This window comes from Limanda limanda, chromosome 22 (genome assembly GCF_963576545.1).
Source record: "Limanda limanda chromosome 22, fLimLim1.1, whole genome shotgun sequence".
Taxonomy (NCBI): Eukaryota; Metazoa; Chordata; class Actinopteri; order Pleuronectiformes; family Pleuronectidae; genus Limanda; species Limanda limanda.
The window spans coordinates 13,950,290-13,970,395 of NC_083657.1; the positions used below are offsets into that span (position 1 = coordinate 13,950,290).

Sequence of the window (20,106 nt, forward strand, 5' to 3'; positions counted from 1 at the left end):
GCGAAAAAATGCTCTTTCATGATAATCAAACTATTTATAGAGAAGTGACATTTTTTTCGCGTGCGCTCTGCCATGGTGTCAAGGCTAACCAACCATTTTTGCGATGCTATAGTGAACCCTATAGTGTGGATGTGGAGTGACACATGTAGCGAGGCAGAAGTCGGAAGTTTTACCCCAGCGAGCAAGATATCCAACTCAGCGTTAATGGTTTTGTGTTATTTTAACGGGATATGAAACGAAGCCTATTTACCGAAAAGCATCTCTAATTGACATCAGCCACTGAAGGCAACCAGTGAACCAGCTGTGAAGCTCGATCTGGGAATGGAGCCTGTGATGTTATAATGTACATCCACTCCCGTTGTTCCCCATTGGGTTCCATTCAATCGGGGAAATCTTGGCATTTCTGTCCTGGCGGGTGTTTGTCAACGTGTGACATGTTGATTGCTTCTCCCAGTGGATCTGTTTGTCTGAAGGCATTCCTCTGGACACGAGTGACCCACAATGCTCTTTGAAGAGCTGCTTGTGAGAACAAAGAGAGGGCGCGTGCATGCGTTCAGACGATCCAGGGAAATCTTTGAAGGGTGCAGAACTATTTAGTCGGATAATTCATTAGCAAACTTGTGGTTTGAGGAAAAATTCAATCAAAAGTACACGAATACATAAACTTTGAGTTTCCTGAACGGCTGCTCGAAGGTTCCTTAAGTGTGCGCTCAGGATTTAAATGCCCCTGTAATTTGATTGTGTTTGAAAGGCCGGGGGGGCATCGGAGGTATAAAAAGAAGATCGGAGAAAAAAAACAACATCCCCTTAAAAAAAAAAAATGTTTCTTTATGCAGAGTCCCCTGAGCGAGAGGAAGAACACTTCATCACATCTGACTGGATCTATCGGCCTTGTTTTCCCCAAACTGCACCGCTGCCACATTCTGCTGCGAGGACCAACGTGGGGGAAAGGGAGTGGGGGGGGACGAGGGGAGTGGGAGGGAGGGGGGGGAGTTACACAAAAAAAAGTTGTTTTGGGGGAGAAACGGAGGGGGGAGACAAAGAGGGGTGAGTCTCGTGGGCAGGTGGGTGCAGCCCGATCGAGAGTGATTGGGAGTTTTTTTTTCTTTCTTGTGTTTGTTTAAGAGGTGGAGAGGAGGAGGGGGGGGACGGCATTGTAGTTTGGGGAGGGGGGGTGTGTGTGTGTGTGTGTGCTGGATGAAAAGAAAAGCGAGGGCCGAGGACGAAGGAGGAGGAGGAGGAGGAGTGGTCGGGGGGGCCAGCGGCGGAGAGAAAGGGACCATTACTCAGGCTCCACTGCCCCCCCCCCTCAGTGGGGACAGTGGAGCGGCTCATTCAGACAGAATGTGGCCGGGGGCCGCTTCAAAGGGCTACAGTTTGCACCGGAGTGAGTGAACCCCCCCCCCCCCATTCCCCCCCCATCCCCGGCGAGGTTAATTGGCATCAATCTGTGTCGCTATTAACTTTATTTCTCTTTTTTGTGCCTCCTCTCCCCTTGCAACACGAGCCCTTGTTTTCTGCTTACCTCAGTTCATTCTTTCTCTCTCTCTCTCTCTCTCTTTCTTTCTGTCCCCTCCTGGACTTTCTTTTTTTTCTCTTTTTTAAATCTGAGTCCCCCCTCCTCTCCCTTCCTCCCCTCACCATTACTTCTTCTCTTTCCATCTACCCCGATTCTCTCTCGTGCTCTCTCCCTCTCTCTCTCTTTAATAAGTTCCAGATGTGGTTCTCGCATTCCTCTGGTCGGTGAAGAGAGAGAGCGAGAGAGCGAGAGGAGGGGAGCGAGAGGAGGGGAGGGGGTTGGTATGAGTCGGGGGGGAGGCGGTGGGGGAGGGGACAGGAGGAGAAGCACATGAATTGAAACAGGGAGCACATGATGGGGAAGAGGAGCCCGTTTACTGTAACACACACACGCAGTAACGTGTGCTGGAAAACACACACACAGACACACACACACACACACAGACACACACACACACACACAGACACACACACACACACACAGACACACACACACACACACAGACACACACACACACACACAGACACACACACACACACACACACACACACAGACACACACACACACACACACAGGCAGAGGGAGGGAGAATGGATGCATTTGTGAGGCAGAGGAGGGGGGGGTGGGGGGAGTCGGTCCTGTAACCTCAAAAAGTTTTGGGACATTCTCCTCCTCCTCCTCCTCTTCCCCTGTTTCCCCCTCCTCCTCCTCACCCCCTCCCTCCGCAGGAATGTGGCCGACGCTGATGATGTCACTTCATCTCGCCGCTCTCCCAGTTTTCTGCTCCTCAACAGGGACAGGGCCGAGGGAGAGGGGGGGTAGATAGAGAGTGAAAGGGAGTGAGAGAGAGAGAGAGAGAGAGAGAGACCCCATGTTCTTCATCCATCTTGCTCTTACAATAACAACATTAGGGTCAGCCGTCTAACTCGATCGGTTACCACGGCGCCGCGAGCCCGTCTCCTCGCCGTGTAATATAATCTAACAGCCTGCAGGCGGGATGATTGCACACGGCGAATAATGAGCGAGCAGCCTCTTGATGGTCATAATCATCAATGGCTTCCAAGTCCAGTTATTAAAAGAATGTTGTTCAGATGCATTACTTTCTTAATACTGGACCCTGGAGGCGGAGCTTATCCCCAGCCCAGTTTACCCATCGTCCTTAGATCCAGATTTGGACTCCATCGAATTAACATTTTTTCCAGTCATCGCCAGTTGATGGAAGATTCGCTCCGTTGCCAAAAATCGGGCTGTTCTGTTGTGATAACAGGCTCCACTTCACCAGGGAGGTTTTCCACCAGACTCTGGAGCCCGGCTGCAGGGACGTGCCCCCCCGGTCACGTTGGGCGATCGGTCCCTGCTCTCATGGTCGGCATTCCACTTCCTCCCAGAGGTGTTGTATGGGCCTGAGGTCAGGGCTCTGTGGAAAGCACTGGTTTTAAAGATAAAGCTGGCTGGTGTGATGAAATGAGCAAAGAACCTTCCTTAACCTGTGGTCCACTATCGGTTGAAATATCATTCTATGCTGCAGGGATATGGTTTCACACCTGAAAGTCGGGACCATAGTCTAAACTAAGGTTCATGTGTTTGTTGTGTTGTTTACATTTGATCTGCTTAGTTTTGGTGTCACATTACAATCTAGGAAGTACGGTAAATATTTTAGCACGATATACTTACGACCTTCATGGGCTGCACCTATTCTTCACATTGATTGGTTTGTAGAGATGTGTCTGGCATGTTGTCAATTCAGCTCTTATGTTGGCAAATAGTTTTGAATAAAGTGCTTAAAAAAAGAGTAGAGTCTCCATTTTTAAGTCAAAAAACAAAAGAGAAATGAAAAACCGTCTCGCTTTGTTAATGTTGTTGCCACTATAATAGCATTATAATATTTATAATGCTATTATAGTGGCAACAACTGCCAGCAAAATGAATGCATTATTTAATGCTGTGTTTCAAAACTCCAAACCATTCAAAAAAAGTATTTTCACACAGCAAACGCTCTGAACCAGGATTTGTTTGATCAGGACTGAGACCACTTCTTTAGCTTGGACTAGGGATGGTAATGAATATTCGAATATTCGATTATTCGTCATTAAGAATTTATTCGAATAAAAATCCAAGCCTAATGAATAGTCGTTCTAGTCCCGCGCATTATGAGAACATCTTCCGGTATCTTGCGCGAGCACGACTTCCTACAGCAGATGAGTGTAACGGGTGCTAAATCCCCGTCAGATATCTTACCGGACTGTTAGTTCAGGATGTGTACATCTAAAGAAAACATGTATTCACTCTAACCTCCCCATCCCTTCCCATAAACTCACAGACCAGGGTTCCTTAACTGAAAAATAAACACATTTATTTATTGTATGTATATTTATTTATCATTCAGATAATGGAACATATATTGTCACAGTGAGCCTCTTTAACACGATTCAATTAAAGCAACAAAATAGAACTTCAGTATATATTTGAATTTAGAATCAGCGAACAGAGACTAACCAAATATTACTTCAACACGTCATTTAAGTGCACTGCACCACGGTGGGCATGAAGCCCAGATATCGCGATGGAATTGTCCATAGAGTTCGTGGGGGGGGCGAGGGGGGGTCATGAATAATCAAATAATTGTTCAATAACGTTATGATTATTCAAACATGAAAACTCCTGTAAAGTCCCATCCCTAGCTTGGACTCAATTTTTGTCTGTTGGTCAAAGGCGCCTTACACAACTGTTTCATGGTTGGTCCAAACCAAATAAGGGGGGTGTCAACACACCCTGAGAGGTCTAACCCAAACAGCTGTAGACTGAGTTCTCGGGTGGATGTTGAAATTATGTTGGTCAGATCATATCAGGTTTTTTTTACGTGTTAAAAGCAGAAGATTAGGTCCTTGTTTGTCTTAAGAGAGACGTCTCTTCATTCATTAAACATGCTGTAATTTTCTCATATGCTCCAAAGGCTTTAAAGTTTAAAAGTCTACAGCGCTGAGCCGGACATTATCCTCACCCCACTGACTTTGCTCTCTCGTCTTGTCCGTGTGTTTTCAATCAACTAAGACGCCTCCCTTTCAACGTGACAATATGCACTCGTGGCGGTAGCAGCGACGGGCTCTGTAGCGATATTACGACAGCCTCTGAGGTCAAGGCCCCTGGGCTTTTTATTGGATGGTTTGTGACAGATGACATTGCAAGAAGCTCCAGTACATACCAATAAAATTAGATTGCACTGTGTTGAATTAAAGCAGACCTTGGAGGAGCTGATTTATGGATGGGATGCTGCTTGTAAAAATAGTCCTGCTAGATCCCGCCGCCGTGCCGTCCTGTAGCGTGAGGTGAATCGGTGAATCGGTGGATCTGAGAGCCGTCACAACCCACAGTGCGGATGTGTACTAGCGAGATCATGTGGTTCTTGGAGGCGGCGTGGCATTAGGAATGGGTCGCTGCCCAAAAATCAGTGGGGACTCGCTGCTGTGAATTAGTAATTCATTATGGTATCGAAGCGACCCCTGCGCTACAAGCTACACAGCTCGATTCTACAGAGGAGCAGCTTGATATGTATGTATCCCCCTTGTCGAGGCTTATCCAGAGGACGGCTATTGTTAGTTCTGGTCACCCTTGGTTACAGCAGAGTATTCTTTGTCAGTCGCTTGGCGTGTTGGCCGCACAAGCGCTCGTGGATTACCAGCGGCAGGCCGGCTCTCTACCACTCCAGCATATTCATGTGCCCGTAATGTGTCACACACTACCTCGTCCATGAATTATCATATTACCCACTACTGATCCAGGGGTTGCCATGGCCACCGTGTCTATCATTGTGTCAGCGGTCCTCGCTGGCTGTAGCCATAGTAACAATGTCGGTATTGTTTGGTGCAAAATAAGGCTCTTCAGATGTGAAATGTGTGTACGAGAGGAACCCCGGAGAATTGAACACATTCACACACACTAAAACACTAAAACACACACACACTAAAACACACACAAACACACACACACACACACAGAAAATCAGTCGTCACACCTTGACATGAGCTCATGTTCATAGTGGTATCAAAATGGACAGACAAAGCACAGCACTTATTTCCATACTGCCATTTCCAAATAAACGTGTTTCCACAGCAACCATTTTTATAGTAATGGAGAGAAGGAGAGCGAGAGAGAGAGAGAGAGAAACTGAAGCAGATTTGCTTGAAGGTGGAAAGGCAGCCGGAGAGGGGGATAAGGCACAAGGTGGAGGGGAGATGGAGGAGTGATCATTTCTACGTAGATGCCTCAGAGTAGAAGGATGTAGATGTAGAGGCCGTGAACAGGGGGAAAGGCCACAAAAGAGAGGAAGAAAGAGAGGTCGCTGGCTGCTAGTAAGGGGGAGGACGGCAAGGTAAGGTGACAGAGCAAGGGAGCGAGCAGGAGGACAATGCGGCAAACAAAGGCAGGAGTCTCCTAGTCCTTTCTCTCTCTGGCTCTTTCCCCACTCGGCCCTAATCTTCCCCTCCGCTCCCTCTCCACCTCCAGGAGTCACCTTTGTGTTGGACTGACCCGCTGTCGGCACGCTCAGCGGGTCGCCTCCTTTCACTGCCCGCTCCTCTCCGTCTATGCCTCTCGCTTGCTCCTATAGTGGCGTCACCATGGCGACGAGTTATTATGGCCGTCCTGCCGGGGCGGCCATGTTGTTGTGAGGAGACAGGCACAGGTGGTAGAGTTCCCACGGGCAGAAGAATGGATGGAGAGGCTGCACGTGCTCATGTGGTTAGAGGACGGAGCTGACCACAGAACATTCACATAAACTGTTTCTATCACTGATTTTTTATTGTTCCCAGTTTCTCAAGCATGAATTACCACTAATTTATGACATTTTATAGAAGTCTTGAAAATACTTGGTGTACATACATCCCATTCAGAATTTAGTACACACAGATTGCAGACATGCTCTTGTCGAGCGTGTGTAGCATTGAGGAGCTCAAACAGAAGGCGTCAACTGTGCTTCTAATCCCGTTTTCTGGATTATTCTCTGTAGAGACGTCCAAACAGCCTCATGCACACACACAGGACACAGGACACACGGGCAGACCTGAGTGACTGATGGACGGACAGATGGATTTATGTGCAGGCATGTTCGGCGAGAGAGAGAGAGAGAGAGCGAGCGAGTCCGTGCCGCATGACTCCCGTGGCTGCAACTTTGTCCCGAAACAATGATGTCATCCTCCTCCATCACACTTCACGGCTCCCGTGGACCTCGCCGTCTCTCTCTCTTTGTTCTCCTTTCTCCCTGCATCTCATTTTCAGGCAGCCCCCCCCCGCCTTCCTTCTGTAACAACCAACACATTGGCCACACGCGGCGGCGATATGGAATTAGACAGATAACAAAAATCAATTTGGAGCGGATCGACGAACAGTAGAAAGATTGAGGAGGGGGTGATGGTGAATGAGAGAAGTAATGAGAGACAGTGCGGCCGCCTCACTATTAAATGGATAGGTGGAGGGAGGATGAGGTAATTGAAAAAATGTTTTCTCTCTCAATTTCAGAAAAATGGGTGTACCGAGCACAAGGGAGGGTTTCATCAGACACACAGATGCACATACGCCGTGTGCACTCGCAGACAGAAAACTTTTTTTTTGGCCAGTTACTTTCCACGTCAGCTGTTGCTATGGTGACGCAAGTCTGTGATCCAGCCAAACGCACCGGGATTGGCTGGAGAGGGAAGCGAGGTAGAGGAAGGCTGGGGGGACTTTGTTGCAGGGGTACGGCGGGGGTACCGGGATGGAGGGGTGGGGCCAGACACAAAGATAATTAGATCGATGCATATACAATCCATACAAATGGCATCTGATTTAATAGCGTGTGATTTAGTGAGGCTGGATGTCGCCTAGTGAGCCGTTTCCCAGAACTCTCTCTGCTCTCGCCGCATGGCATCACTTCAAGCCTGGTCTCCCGTCCCGTGCACGGAGAGCCGAGGTGAGCCGGCGTTCAAATGCTGAAGAGCGAGCTTTGCCATTCACTGCCCGGCAGCAGCAGCAGGGCGTGTGGCACATTAAGGAACGCAGGGCACAGGAGCAGTACGCTTGCTAAAAATAGCTCCAACCCTCTTTGCATGCATATACCCTTTCTGTAATTCTCAGCAACAAATTGACGCTTCATTTACCTTGCTATTAAAACACCATCACATGGTGCGAGAGGTGCTTTCGGGCTAAACTGCTGTGGTGGTTCACACTGTGGTGGCGTGTGGCCATGCTTTCGGTGAGTCACACGGCAAGGAGTGCGTGTGTGTGTGTGTTTTGTGTGTTTGTGTGTTTGTGTGTGCTCGCCTTTGGCTTTGTGTCTGCTCTGACAAGCCGAGGTTGGTGTCACAGTGTCTGCAGGGGCCGTTGTCCTCGGCCTCCCACATTAATCCTAATCCCTTTCCAAACTTTGACTTGGGCTGTACTTAATCCCGGTCTAAACTGAGACCCGCTCCGGATGGAGATGGAGATGCTCCGCTGGTTTGACGGCTCAGTCCGTGCCGTGGCTTAATCTGTGCTCGGGAAACCGCCTGGACGTGTCGATTACATGTTTGGGGTTTAGACTGGTTATGTTTGTGTGTGTGCTGACAGGAAATGGTTAGCCCATGTGGTGTTGGCTGGGTCATCTGTGCTGCCTGTGTGTGTGTGTGTGTTTCAGTGTGCACGTGGTCATGGTCACAGCTCTTTGTGACCGTGGTCTCTGTGTGGACAGGCTGCTCGGAGTCTCCCGGTGGTATCTTGGGGATCAGTGACTCAAGGAAATCAGGACACACTCTAAATTTGTCACTGCAGCATAACCCACATAATGAACGAATACATGCTCCCTCGCTGCTGCCTTGCCTGTGCTGCTCCATCCAAGCAGATCTCCCTGTGTTAAAACACAGACACGAGCGCCTACACCCGCGTTGACAAGTGTTAACCGGGTAATATGGAAATCGGAAGAGCACATGTTTAAAATGAGTCAGTGTTTTCAGTCCTTTGAATGGGTGTTTTCTCTCCGCAGATTGTGTAGCCTCCGCTCAGACGCTTTTCAGTTTGGATTATGCTCGTGGTTTACCGAGGCGGTTGAGGGAATACCTCCAGCTCCCGTATCTGAGGTGGTGGAGGAAAGGATTTGCTTGCCCTCGGGCGACTGGGGTTGCAGGGTAGTTTAAACCCAGCTAAACTCTCTGCGCACCCATGGATATTTGAGAATAGGCTTTTCGTGGTTTTTAAAATAACTGGCATAAGTGCACACTGTACCGTACAGTAATTGGCATTAGACAAACACAAGGTTTATCTCATTATGAAATTGAATATACATACTCTTCATACAATCAGCTGACAACACATAGACTGTACATCACTCCAGAACTCTCTTGAAATATTGACATGATAACCTTGTAAGGTAACAGACGTCTCCAGCCCTTTTGGCAGCTATAATCAATATCTCCATATTTACACTGGATCACATGAATCTGTTTTAAGTGAAAGGGTCACTCGTAATAAGAAACCAACAGAGAATGGTCGCCTAACCCTGGAGTGAGTCCCTTCTGGATTTGCTGGATTTCTAATCAAATAACTACTACATAACAGGTAGATCTTACATTTGATAACATTACAGTACTGTGTTTACATCTTCAATATTTTAAAATCTTTGATTATTGGTTGTACAAAAGAGGAAATTTGTAGGATTCACATTTGTCTGACTTTGTTTGAACCCAACATGTGCAAGTGAGTTTAGTAGAGGGGGGGGGGGGGGTCACAGTCTGCCCAGGATAGAGGTCAGACACTGGCCTCCTTAACTTGAACATCAAGTGTTGCTCTACATTAAATATCTCTAACTAAATAAGCAACAATAAAATTTCAGGATCAGAAATAAGACATGCAAGCTCCTTATTAAGAATTGAGCACCCAAAAAAACGAAGTCAGTGACAAATGCGAAATGTGGCGTCTTCCAACCGACCTCCCCCCCATGGCAACAGTGACAGGAGCACAGAGGGGAAATAACACAAATTTTGTATATATTTAAAATTCAAAAACATTCACAGTAAGAGGGTGATTGAGATATATTGAAATATTTTATTTTGGGGCTTAACTTGGTATTTACCTCCTTATGCTGGGGAAAACATGCACTGCATTGGTGCCTTTACACCGTTTGCAGTTAAAGGCTTTGTGACTCGATATGATTTTACCTCCCAACTTTTCAGCGCTAATCATTGTTACAATGTTGTTTGCTTTGTTTATTTTAATACGTTAATCCTGTTAATTTGGGTGTTCCTCAGGGATCAAATTAAGAGCGGCTGTTGTTGTTTTTTTTTGGTTCATTGCTGAATTATTCTAGATACGCATGCTGCAAAGCTCCCTCTGCATCTGATTCCATTTGCGCTGTACATCTCTTTTATCTTCAGAATAATTAAGTCAGAAGCCATTGTTGCGAGTGGTGCGGAAGCCTCTTCGCTTGATTGCGTTCATTTGTAATAACAGGCACATTCCTCTGCAAATCTGACATGATCGGGAGAGAGTGCATGTCTGTGTATATGGAAGGGAAACATGATACAGGGATGGAGGGTCATCGTGGGGGGTGGGGTGGGGGGGGGTTGCAGATGCATATGGCAGTTGTTACCAAAAGCGAGAGGGACGGGAACCTTCAGAAAAGTGCTGGAGGGTTTCAGGGGGAGAAGTGTGAGTGGAATGAGAGAGGGAGGGCAAGCGAAGGGAAGGAGAAGGGGAAAACAAGTGATAAAAAAAAAAAAGTGGAGAGGACAAGTGAGAAGGAGAGATGTAAATAGAAGTAGGTGAAGAAAAGGGAGTGAGGGGGGAAAAAGTGAGAGACGAGTGAGGGTGAGCGGGGCGGACGAAAAAAAGAAAGAGGGAGGGAGAGAGAAAGTGCTGGAGGGCTGATATTTAATGTGATAAATGAGTTGTGACAGTCCGCCTCTAACCCCCTTCCAACCAGCGAGGAGGAGGAACTCAGAAATAGAAAGCGTTATGGGTAAAAAGGACATATACAGCATTATATATGTATATAGAAAGACGGAGATGCACATGCATAGTGGAAAGAGGGAGAGAGGGAAATCAGTGCAGGCAAAAGGACATGCATAGACAGCATTGTACATGTACAAAGGGAAAGAGGCAAGTAGGGATGCATAGATATACGAGGAAAAGCAGAGATGGAGGGAAAGTAATTTGGGTAAAGGACATACGACATGATAGAGGGAGAACAGAAGGAGAAGAGGGTGGTGGGGGGGGGGGTTCGACGAGCTCTGGGTTAATGATCTACTGTACGATAAAAAAAGTGGGAGAGAGGAGAAGAGACCGAGCGGAGAGAATGAAAATTTAAAGTGAGACGCGAATCCTCCACAGTGATCGCCCCTCCCCTATTCTCCGGGTGTCTTGTCTTCATGGGACAGCTAATTACAACTTGTCATCGCACACTGTGGAACAATGGCGGCGGATTTTTCTTGTGTTTTGCTCGCATTAGGCTGTCGGGGCCAGCTCGGCTCTGGGCTCTCTGCTGTGCCAGCGGACCACAGAATGGAGGGAGAGAGAGTCTAGTAGACAATGACAGCCACTGTAGTTTTGGTTGGGGAGTGGAAGCCTGGGAGATGACTCATAGGGAGGAATGAAGAAGGGGGAAACTGACAGAGAGAGAGAGACGAGAGGGAGACGAGAGAGAGGGCCGGAGTGTTTTGAAGAAATAAAAGTCGGGAGCGAGAAGGAAAAGGGGGGTGTGAGAGACCCCATGGCTGAGGTTGCGTGTTTGATCTCCCAGCTCCTCTCTCCTGAGTCAGCATTACCCGCCTCGTCCTCTTCCTTCGTTCTCTTTCGTCTTCCCCGACTAATTTTCCCTCCTTTGACACCTCTGTCTTTTCTCCCCACTCATCACGCCCTCAAGTTAATGGCTAGGAACCATCTTGTGATCAAAGATGATGGCCTTCGAGACATTCCATCGCTGCCCGGGGGAACGCACACGCTTTCTAATCAATTAACCATAAAACCACGGATACAATAACACGCCATAGCCGCGGTCAGCTCTGCAGTAGCTCGTCTGCAGCTCGTACGCAGTGGAAATGAGAAAGTACCCAACTTATGCCTCTCTTTCTTTCCCCACCTCCAGTGTTGACGGCGAGGTTCTCTCAGGAGCCAGCAGACCAGTCGGTGGTTCGGGGCCAGAGGGTGATCCTGTCCTGTGTCGTCTTCAACTACTCCGGCATCGTGCAGTGGACCAAAGATGGCCTGGCTCTGGGCATCGGAGAAGACCTGCGGGGTGAGAAACCACAGAAGCCTCCTCAGGCCTCTGCCACTGAGACTGGAGCTGACTCTGAGTCTTTCTCAGGGGTTTGGAGCAGCCAGATCGGATCAAAGCCGGAGAAGTTCATTTCATTCGAGAGAGAATAGAGGATAGAGACTGAATGTAAAGCCGTTACACTGGTGCTTTGAACTAAATGCTAAACTAAGTATATTTGATGTCACCATAACCACACGACTACCAACTATGGGCTGACTGCATGGGAACCACTTCCCAGTCTATCACACTTAGTGAGTAAGAGAGTGGACAAGATGAGAGATCCAAGGGTAATGGATGAATGAAACGTCTGCCTGCAAAGCAAAGCAGAGCTACAGAAAAAACACTGTGTTAAATAAATAAAACCCCTTTGAAAGTCTTTTTAAACAACAAGCACATTTGGTGGTGACTGTCTGGCACGGCTACGGGTTTACAAATGAATAGCTGGAATGTTTATAGAGGATAGGAGTAAATGAATCACATATAAATGAATCACACACAATATGTGATTCATTACAATTTAACAGGAAGAAATGTTTTAATATTAGGTTGAGGTTAGGGTAAGACAAGTAGTAACTATGGTGAGTAAGTGTGTGTGTGAGAGTGTGTGTGTGTGTCAGCCTTTTTTTTACGCATCCTTGGTCAGTGGTGGAGGAAGTACTGCAACATTTTACTTACAAATAAATGGACAAAAATGTACTCAAGTAACAGTACAACACAAGAATAATACAAGCTGTCACAGTCATAAAGGATGCTGCAGACGATGCTACTCAATACATTTGTATTGTCACATGAATTATTTGAAAGGAAACACGAGTCATTCTAAAGATATGGTTGAGTAGAAAGGACAGATATTTGCTGATATATAGTGTAGTAAAAGTGAAAAGTACCTGGAAGTAAATGTATTTAAGATAAGTACAGATATATGAAAAATGTACTTAGGTACAGTAACTAAGTAAATGTACGTGGATACATCCCAGAGTTGCCATTGGTCAACATTTGACCTTAAGGATGAGAAAACATTCTCACATGTGTGACTGAGCTAATTTCTAGTGTTGCTAACAAAGCAGAACACTTTGAAAGCTCACACACACACACACACACCATACACACACACACTCACACACACACACTCAGCCAGTGTTAGTACAACGTTGCTTGTTTGTAACAGTGGCGGCTAATGCGTGCTGACAAAATATCTTTGCCGCTGATTGTTTTAGTTGCAGCTAGATTGAGCCAGCGGAGCATTTTCTCCCCCCCCCCCCTCTAAGAGATGATGGAGGCTGCCGTGCTACTGGAGGACAGCTTCAACTACTACAGCAGCTATCCCGTCACATCACAGTCTGTGACTCACTCTGTCACTTATTTAGCTTGATGTTAAATTTGGCTGCCTCCTCCGCATATACCGTCAAACGCTTGACGGGTAATTCCAAGGGTCCTCGGGCACATTTTTTTACAGACTGACACCCTTCATCTTGGTCAGGGAGCATCACATCATCACCTTTGTCCTGAAAGAAGGGGCTGATACTGACTGATTTTATATTAAAGGCCAAATGCACGTATATATACTGTGTATATATATGTATGGACCTCATCCTAGTGTGCTGCTCTCCGCTCCTTATTGTTCTTTCTCTATGCATTTCACTTTAGCCTCCTGCTTTTTTCCATCCGTCAACATTAGTTTTTGACACAGCTTCCCTGACTTGAGCGGACCTTGGCGGAGTGATGCATTTTATCTCTGACTTCATTTGTGTCGACCCCAATATTTTCCGACTAATGACCTTATTCAGAATAAGACGATTATAGCTTTTACATGAGTTGCTAATATTTTACAATCAGTTTCCGGTTCACATGTTACAGAGGATAGCCAGATTAGGAGTTGCGTCCCATTCTGTCAGTTTTAAAACCCCAACCTTAAATTGTTTAATCTACGATGCTTTTTCTAAATGTAAAACCTAAGATTCCTTTTATTTATCTTGTTTACACCCAGGACATGTGCTGTCCAGCAGTTGGTAACTGTTGTATGTTAATGTCACAAAATGCTGTGAAACTCAATAGGAGAATGCAACATTAAGTACGTAATGCTTATTCAGAGGATGACCTTATGTCAGTGTCCGATTCAGACTGCTGTTTCAAATCAGGTTTATATCAGAATATTGCTGTCTGTGTAAATTTAGTCACTGTGTTGCAGCATTTTCAGAGTAGCACTGATTAGTCCAAAGGTGGAGCTGTCTAATTACTGGTCAAAACCAGCGGGCATATTCAGAAGTTATCTAGAGCATCGTTTGTGACATGCTGTCGCCTTGTATTTGTTGAGATTGTTTTCCCCCAGACTGTGTCCCTTAATATTTATTTATTTGTAATAGTTGTGTTTTCCCTGTTTTTTTTAAATGTCCCCTCTCTTTTACTTCCTCTCCTCTCCTCTCCTCTCCTCTCCTCTCCTCTCCTCTCCTCTCCTCTCCTCTCCTCTCCTCTCCTCTCCTCTCCTCTCCTCTCCTCTCCTCTCCTCTCCTCTCCTCTCCTCTCCTCTCCTCTCCTCTCCTCTCCTCTCCTCTCCTCTGAGTCATCCTAATGTAAGATCACTCCTTTTTTTCCACCTCTCCTATCCTTCATTTAACTCGTCTCTTTCTCCCTCACCTTTATCCGGCTCGCCTCCTCCTGTCAACACTCCTCTCCCACCTGTCTCTCCCTCTCTCTGTCCTCGTCTGTCGCTTCTCTATTCTTTCTTTGTCTCCCCTTCTCCCTTCGTTTAATCATATTGTTTCTGTAATGGTCCAGTGCTTCAAGCCAAAGCTTTTAAATAAGAAACATGTGAATGAACACTGGCCTCTTCATGCACACATACACTCAGTGGGCGCCTGTGTATGTTTGTGTATGAGGCTCTGTCCCCCCCCCCTGCCCGCTCCCTCTCTCTCTCTGGGCTTTTCAATGCGCTTTCTCCCTCTGCACATTTCACATGCAAATGTGCGTATACACAAGGCACACACATGCACACATGCATGCAGAAACAAGGACACACAAGGTTAGGCGGGCCCGTGCGGCTCACTTTGGAGGCTGCTCATGGAGACGGCAGCAGAGATTTTCACATGCCATCCACATCTGGGCAGCAAACATGAATTCTGCACCATGCACTGGAGTCTATTTGAGTCCTCTAAAACGTTGTTGTCATAATGCATTCATCTCTCTCCCCCCCTGCTGGTGAAAGAGCACGTGGATGCCACCTAATGGCGAGAATGTACAGCAGTGACACAGCTGGGCCGTGTGTCGGGATGGGGGAAGGGAAGCGAATAGCGGAGGGCCTGTGTTGTGTGTGTGTACGTGGGATTGTGTGTGTTTTTGGTCATGCGTTTGTGTTTGTGCATCATGTGCCATTGCGTCTCTCTGGTGTCAGTTGTCCTGCTGATGGAATACTTTTCCCTCATGTGTGACACGGATCTGAGGTTTTGTTTTCTTGCCACAAGCTGCACCGTGCTGCATTGTTTTAAAATTCTGATACACTCTACATGGGTGTGTCGGGATTCTGGCACATGTGATGCGTTAGTCTGTGTTTGGAATTTCAAATATTGAGGTACAGTGACAAACACTCACCTTCAGCCAGTAGTAGCGATAGATTAGGGCTAAGAATAGCAAAAAAGTGAACATCTTAATCCGCATCTTAAAGATGATCCTGAGGTCCTGAGGTGGAAGTGGAGCTCATGTTCGTGTTTAATTGAATCTGTTGTGTGTTTCTTTGCGCCCCAGCCTGGCCCAGGTACCGTGTGTTGCGCGTGCAGGAGTTGGGGGCATACAATCTGGAGATCCTGTCCGCTGACTTGACGGATGACTCGCTGTACGAGTGCCAGGCCCCTGATGCAGCGCTGAGGTCCAGGAGGGCCAAACTCACCGTCCTCAGTACGTTTGTGTGCTCATGTGTGCGTCTACATTCAGCCGCAAAGGCAAGTCAGTTCTTCTAATGGTGCTCTCTTCTGCTCCAGTCCCCCCAGATGACCCGGTGATCGATGGGGGTCCGGAGGTGCTGCTGAACGCCGGCGAGTCCTACAACCTGAGCTGCGTGTCTCGAGGGGCGAAGCCGCCGTCCGTGATCGAGTGGCTCAAAGACGGCCTGCCGGTGGACGGGGCGGCCAGTGCTACGGTAAGCCACAACCGCACCCACACACGCTAAACCCATACATCCGAGAGCTGCATTTAAAATCACAACATTATCAATTACCAGGAGGTGCTCCCGGACAGGAAGAGAGTGACCACACGGAGCTACCTGCCCATCCACCCGGTCGACACCGACACCGGGAGGAACTACAGCTGCGTGGGCACCAACCTGGCTATTCCCACCGGCAAGATGACAACTGTCACACTCAACGTGCACCGTAAGAAAAGCTGCTCTCAATCTCAAATAGTATGCACGTCACTGTTAGTATAGCTGTTTCTAAGTAATGCGTGGCAGCCATTTTGTATCAGACACTCCTCCAGGTTGCAGCATATATAATAAGTAGTAAGCAGCCCCCCTCTCTCTCTTTCTCTCCATCAGATCCACCCGCAGTGACCTTGTCCATCGAGCCGCGCTCTGTCCTGGAGGGGGAACGAGTCACCTTCACCTGCCAGGCGCACGCCAACCCTCCTATAATGGGCTACAGGTCGGCCTCCACTCTCAGGCCCCTTTCTATTTTCACTGGGCCTCTTAAAGTGACAGTCCCAGAATTGCTTTTTGATTTGTTTTGTAAGATAAAAAAAAAGAAGATGTTAGATCCACCATCTTTAGATTGTGGGTTATTACATTGTTGTGGTTTCCACCTGGGTCACATGTTTTTACAGTGTATGTAAATGTGTTCCTCGGAAATCCTAGGTGGGCTAAAGGTGGCGTGGTGCTGCAGGGCGCCAGGGAGAGCGTGTTCACCACCAAGGCGGACCACTCCTTCTTCACCGAGCCCGTCTCCTGTCTGGTCTTCAACGCCGTGGGAAAGACCAACGTCAGCATCCTGGTGGACGTCCACTGTGAGTCACACAACACTCATCTCGCCGGGCTCACTCACTCATGACCCACTTAACTGCATTATTTCTCAAACGCAATCCAAAAATCACAAACCTGCTCCCTCTCTCTCTCTTTGGTCTCCAGTCGGCCCGATCCTGTTGGTGGAGCCGCAGCCACAGACAGTCGACGTCGACTCGGACGTGACCCTCAACTGCAAATGGGCCGGAAACCCTCCGCTCACACTCACGTGGTTCAAAAAGGGATCAAACATGGTGAGGAGCCGAGGCACACGTCTCCTCTGACCCTGGATTCCCACTCACAAATCTAGCCTTTTCTCCGATTCTTTTACTTTGACTGCCAATTAATATTGAATTGGATCAGTTGAATGGACCAACTGGCAATACAGCTCAGCTAGCCTTCTGAATTTAAATGTTGCAGAAATAGAGGATAGGAAGGATTTAAGATGATATAAGATGACATCATACACGACATCATACTGAACAACGCTTTTCACTCTTCTCATCTAGCCCTTGACCAGGAAAGGACTTTTCTTTTACCCACTAGTTTTTGCAAGAACCACTTTTTAAAACTAAAGTACCATTAATTATAAATGTTTTGTTGTTAACATCTCTTGTGTCACACCAGCCAGTAACTGAATACAAGTAGGAGTATAAACATAAAAATATATATAATATATACATATAAACAAGTCCTGGTTGTTAATGACTCCCTGGCTGGTGGACTAATAAACAGTGTGTTTATGGTACATATACTAACTTATATGAAGGTATAGTTCAGAGTGCTGTGGACTGATGTGACCTCATCTCTATAATCAGGCTGGCTCAGGTGATTCTCTCTCTCTCACTGGGTGGTTTCATATTAACCATCATTTTCACACAGCTAATTTTCTGATGGATGTGGTTGCCAGGCAACTGCAAAACCTTTGTGATGGGTTAAAAGCATTGTCAGCCAGTTAGGGTCGGAGCATTAGAGCATGTGTGCTGAAATAAAGCCAGACTTTAAAACATGGAATATAAAATAATGAAGTGTACAGCTGGAGGTATCACAATGCGCACGCTTCTCTTCTACATATGTTTTATTATTTTTCACTCCCCCACAGGTTCTGAGTAACAGCAACCAGCTGTATCTGAAGTCAGTGAGCCAGGCGGACGCCGGCCAGTACGTCTGTAAGGCCATCGTCCCACGGATTGGAGTCGGAGAGACTGAGGTCACGCTCACTGTGAACGGTGAGAAAACATCCACATCATTTCATGTATCACTTTGAGAGGATGAAAATATTTTAGTTCTTTTAAAAAGGTCAGCTTGTCAGAAAATGAAAAAAAAAATGTCCAAAGTAAAGGTCGTTTATTTATGAAATCATATGAAAGCCTCTAGAACAGGTCGTCTAAGGTCATCGTCTTTAGAAACACATTTAGATTTAATATAATTTTTGCACATTGATGTATTTTCTGTGTCATGCACTCATGTGTCCTGTCGTTTTGACCTATGCAGGTCCTCCCATCATCTCCAGTGATCCAGTCCAGTACGCAGTGAGAGGAGAGAGAGGCGAGGTGAAGTGCTTCATCGCCAGTACGCCTCCTCCCGATAAGATTGTAAGTGAAAATGAAAAAAAAAGGGAAAATTACAAGGATATGAAACCTTTCTGGCACCAAATCCACAATTGAAATTTATGAATTTGACCCCAGCGTCAATTATTCAGACAGAGACTGCCAAGCAAGGAAAAGCTTTGGTCACAAAGAGCACAAGGTTGTAGCTTTTAGTCTGACAGGGATTTGTGTTTTACTGTTACTGTACCTTCTTGTTCCTAAATGGCCTCTCGCTCCTGCACGGCAAATGCTTTTAGGCGCTGTCCCCTTTTCTTTTGGAGCGGTGACTCACCCTCAAACTCTCCCAGAATGTTCCTCCATCCCATCACATAAACAAACCAACACTAACACTAAGCCGCTCCGCTTTTAGCTCCTGCGTCAGAAATCAGCTCGGGTGCTCTCTCCACTAGGCCGTGTCGCCGAGACGCAACGGCAGTGCTAGCTCCTCGCCCCCCCCCCCCCCCCCCCCTGTGACTGATCCGTCCTGACTTGCAGTGCGCGCTCCTAATGCAAGTGGCAGAGGTTGGGACAGAAAAAGATTTATAAAATATAAAGGACTGGAGAGGAACAGTTGTCCCGGTAAACGCCTCAGCCAAGGAGCTTCTCCTTCTCTGGAATAAGTGGGCACATTATGGGAACATGTGGGTTTATGCATAATTAACCGGCCGGCGTACAGTACTTCAATGCTGAATAATAGAGCTGCTTTTAGTGGCTTTAAAGTCGGAGAATGTGCGAGATTCAACTCACTTGTTCCCGCAGAAACACACTAACTGTTGCCTGTTGGAGGAAATCATGCAACGTGTGCATTAACATGTACTTGATGTATATTTATGTAGTTTGCCTTTGTCATGCACGTCTGTAGTATGTACTACTCCTGCCTGTATGTCTGTTTGTGGAACGCATATCTCACAGACTATTAATCCTATTGGCTTCACACTTGGTATTTGTATACTTATTGTCCAGGGAAGTACAATGCGGAATTTGTTGTGATGTTAACACGCAACGCATTCATTATAAATAAACTTTGAATAAACAGCCGACCGGTACTCGGTAATAGTCAGTGGGTGCAGGCCAGTCTGAGGACCGAGTTGAATATTCTACTTATCATTTTGATAACCTGATTATTTTTATTTCACCATATCGTCCAGCACACAAACAATAAAATGTGACAGTTTATTGTAGAATCTAACTGAAGAGGACTCACTAATGAAGTAGCCCCAGAGCATTATAAACAGGCAGATTTAGAACAGCCACAACACTATACACTCTCTTATGAGGAAATATTTTAAACTTGTAATCACATCAGTTGATTTCAATATTTAAATCTGATATGTGGTTTAAATATTTTACATATTTTTATTAATATTTTTTAAGCTATTTCCTTTGTTTGATAGAGACACTAAAGGTAAGACAGAAAATGGGATGAGAGGGAAAACCAGGTCGAACCAGGAATCTTTGGGTCGCCCCTCTAATTTTCTTTTATCATTAAAGAAAAAAGAGTTCTTCAAGTTATACATATACATTTTAAGAAGAGAGCAATAGGCCTGTTCTTCAAGGAATAGTTGGACATTGTAAGTAATAAACATATTCAGTTGCTTGCCAATGGTAATATAAGAACATGGAGCCACTGCCAGCAGCCTGGCTCTGAGCACCACCTGTAGAAGTGCTGGTTGGTGGATGTTGTTAGTTTCAGATGGAGCCAGGCTCTCTCCTACAGTTTCAAGTCTGAACTAACCGACTACATATTTACATCACAACA

The 20,106-nt window shown here is 46.5% G+C and overlaps 1 protein-coding gene across 1 annotated transcript in view; it reads left to right on the forward strand.

Moving 5' to 3' along the window:
* kirrel1a (kirre like nephrin family adhesion molecule 1a) overlaps positions 1-20,106 on the forward strand; it is a 32,217-nt gene that overhangs the window by 3,830 nt on the left and 8,281 nt on the right. Inside the window, exons 2-10 of the mRNA XM_061066116.1 lie at positions 11,607-11,756; positions 15,516-15,665; positions 15,749-15,906; positions 15,988-16,138; positions 16,300-16,405; positions 16,615-16,763; positions 16,885-17,012; positions 17,861-17,987; positions 18,253-18,353. Coding sequence (XP_060922099.1) covers positions 11,607-11,756; positions 15,516-15,665; positions 15,749-15,906; positions 15,988-16,138; positions 16,300-16,405; positions 16,615-16,763; positions 16,885-17,012; positions 17,861-17,987; positions 18,253-18,353 — 1,220 coding nt within the window. The remainder of the gene's footprint in view (positions 1-11,606; positions 11,757-15,515; positions 15,666-15,748; positions 15,907-15,987; positions 16,139-16,299; positions 16,406-16,614; positions 16,764-16,884; positions 17,013-17,860; positions 17,988-18,252; positions 18,354-20,106) is intronic.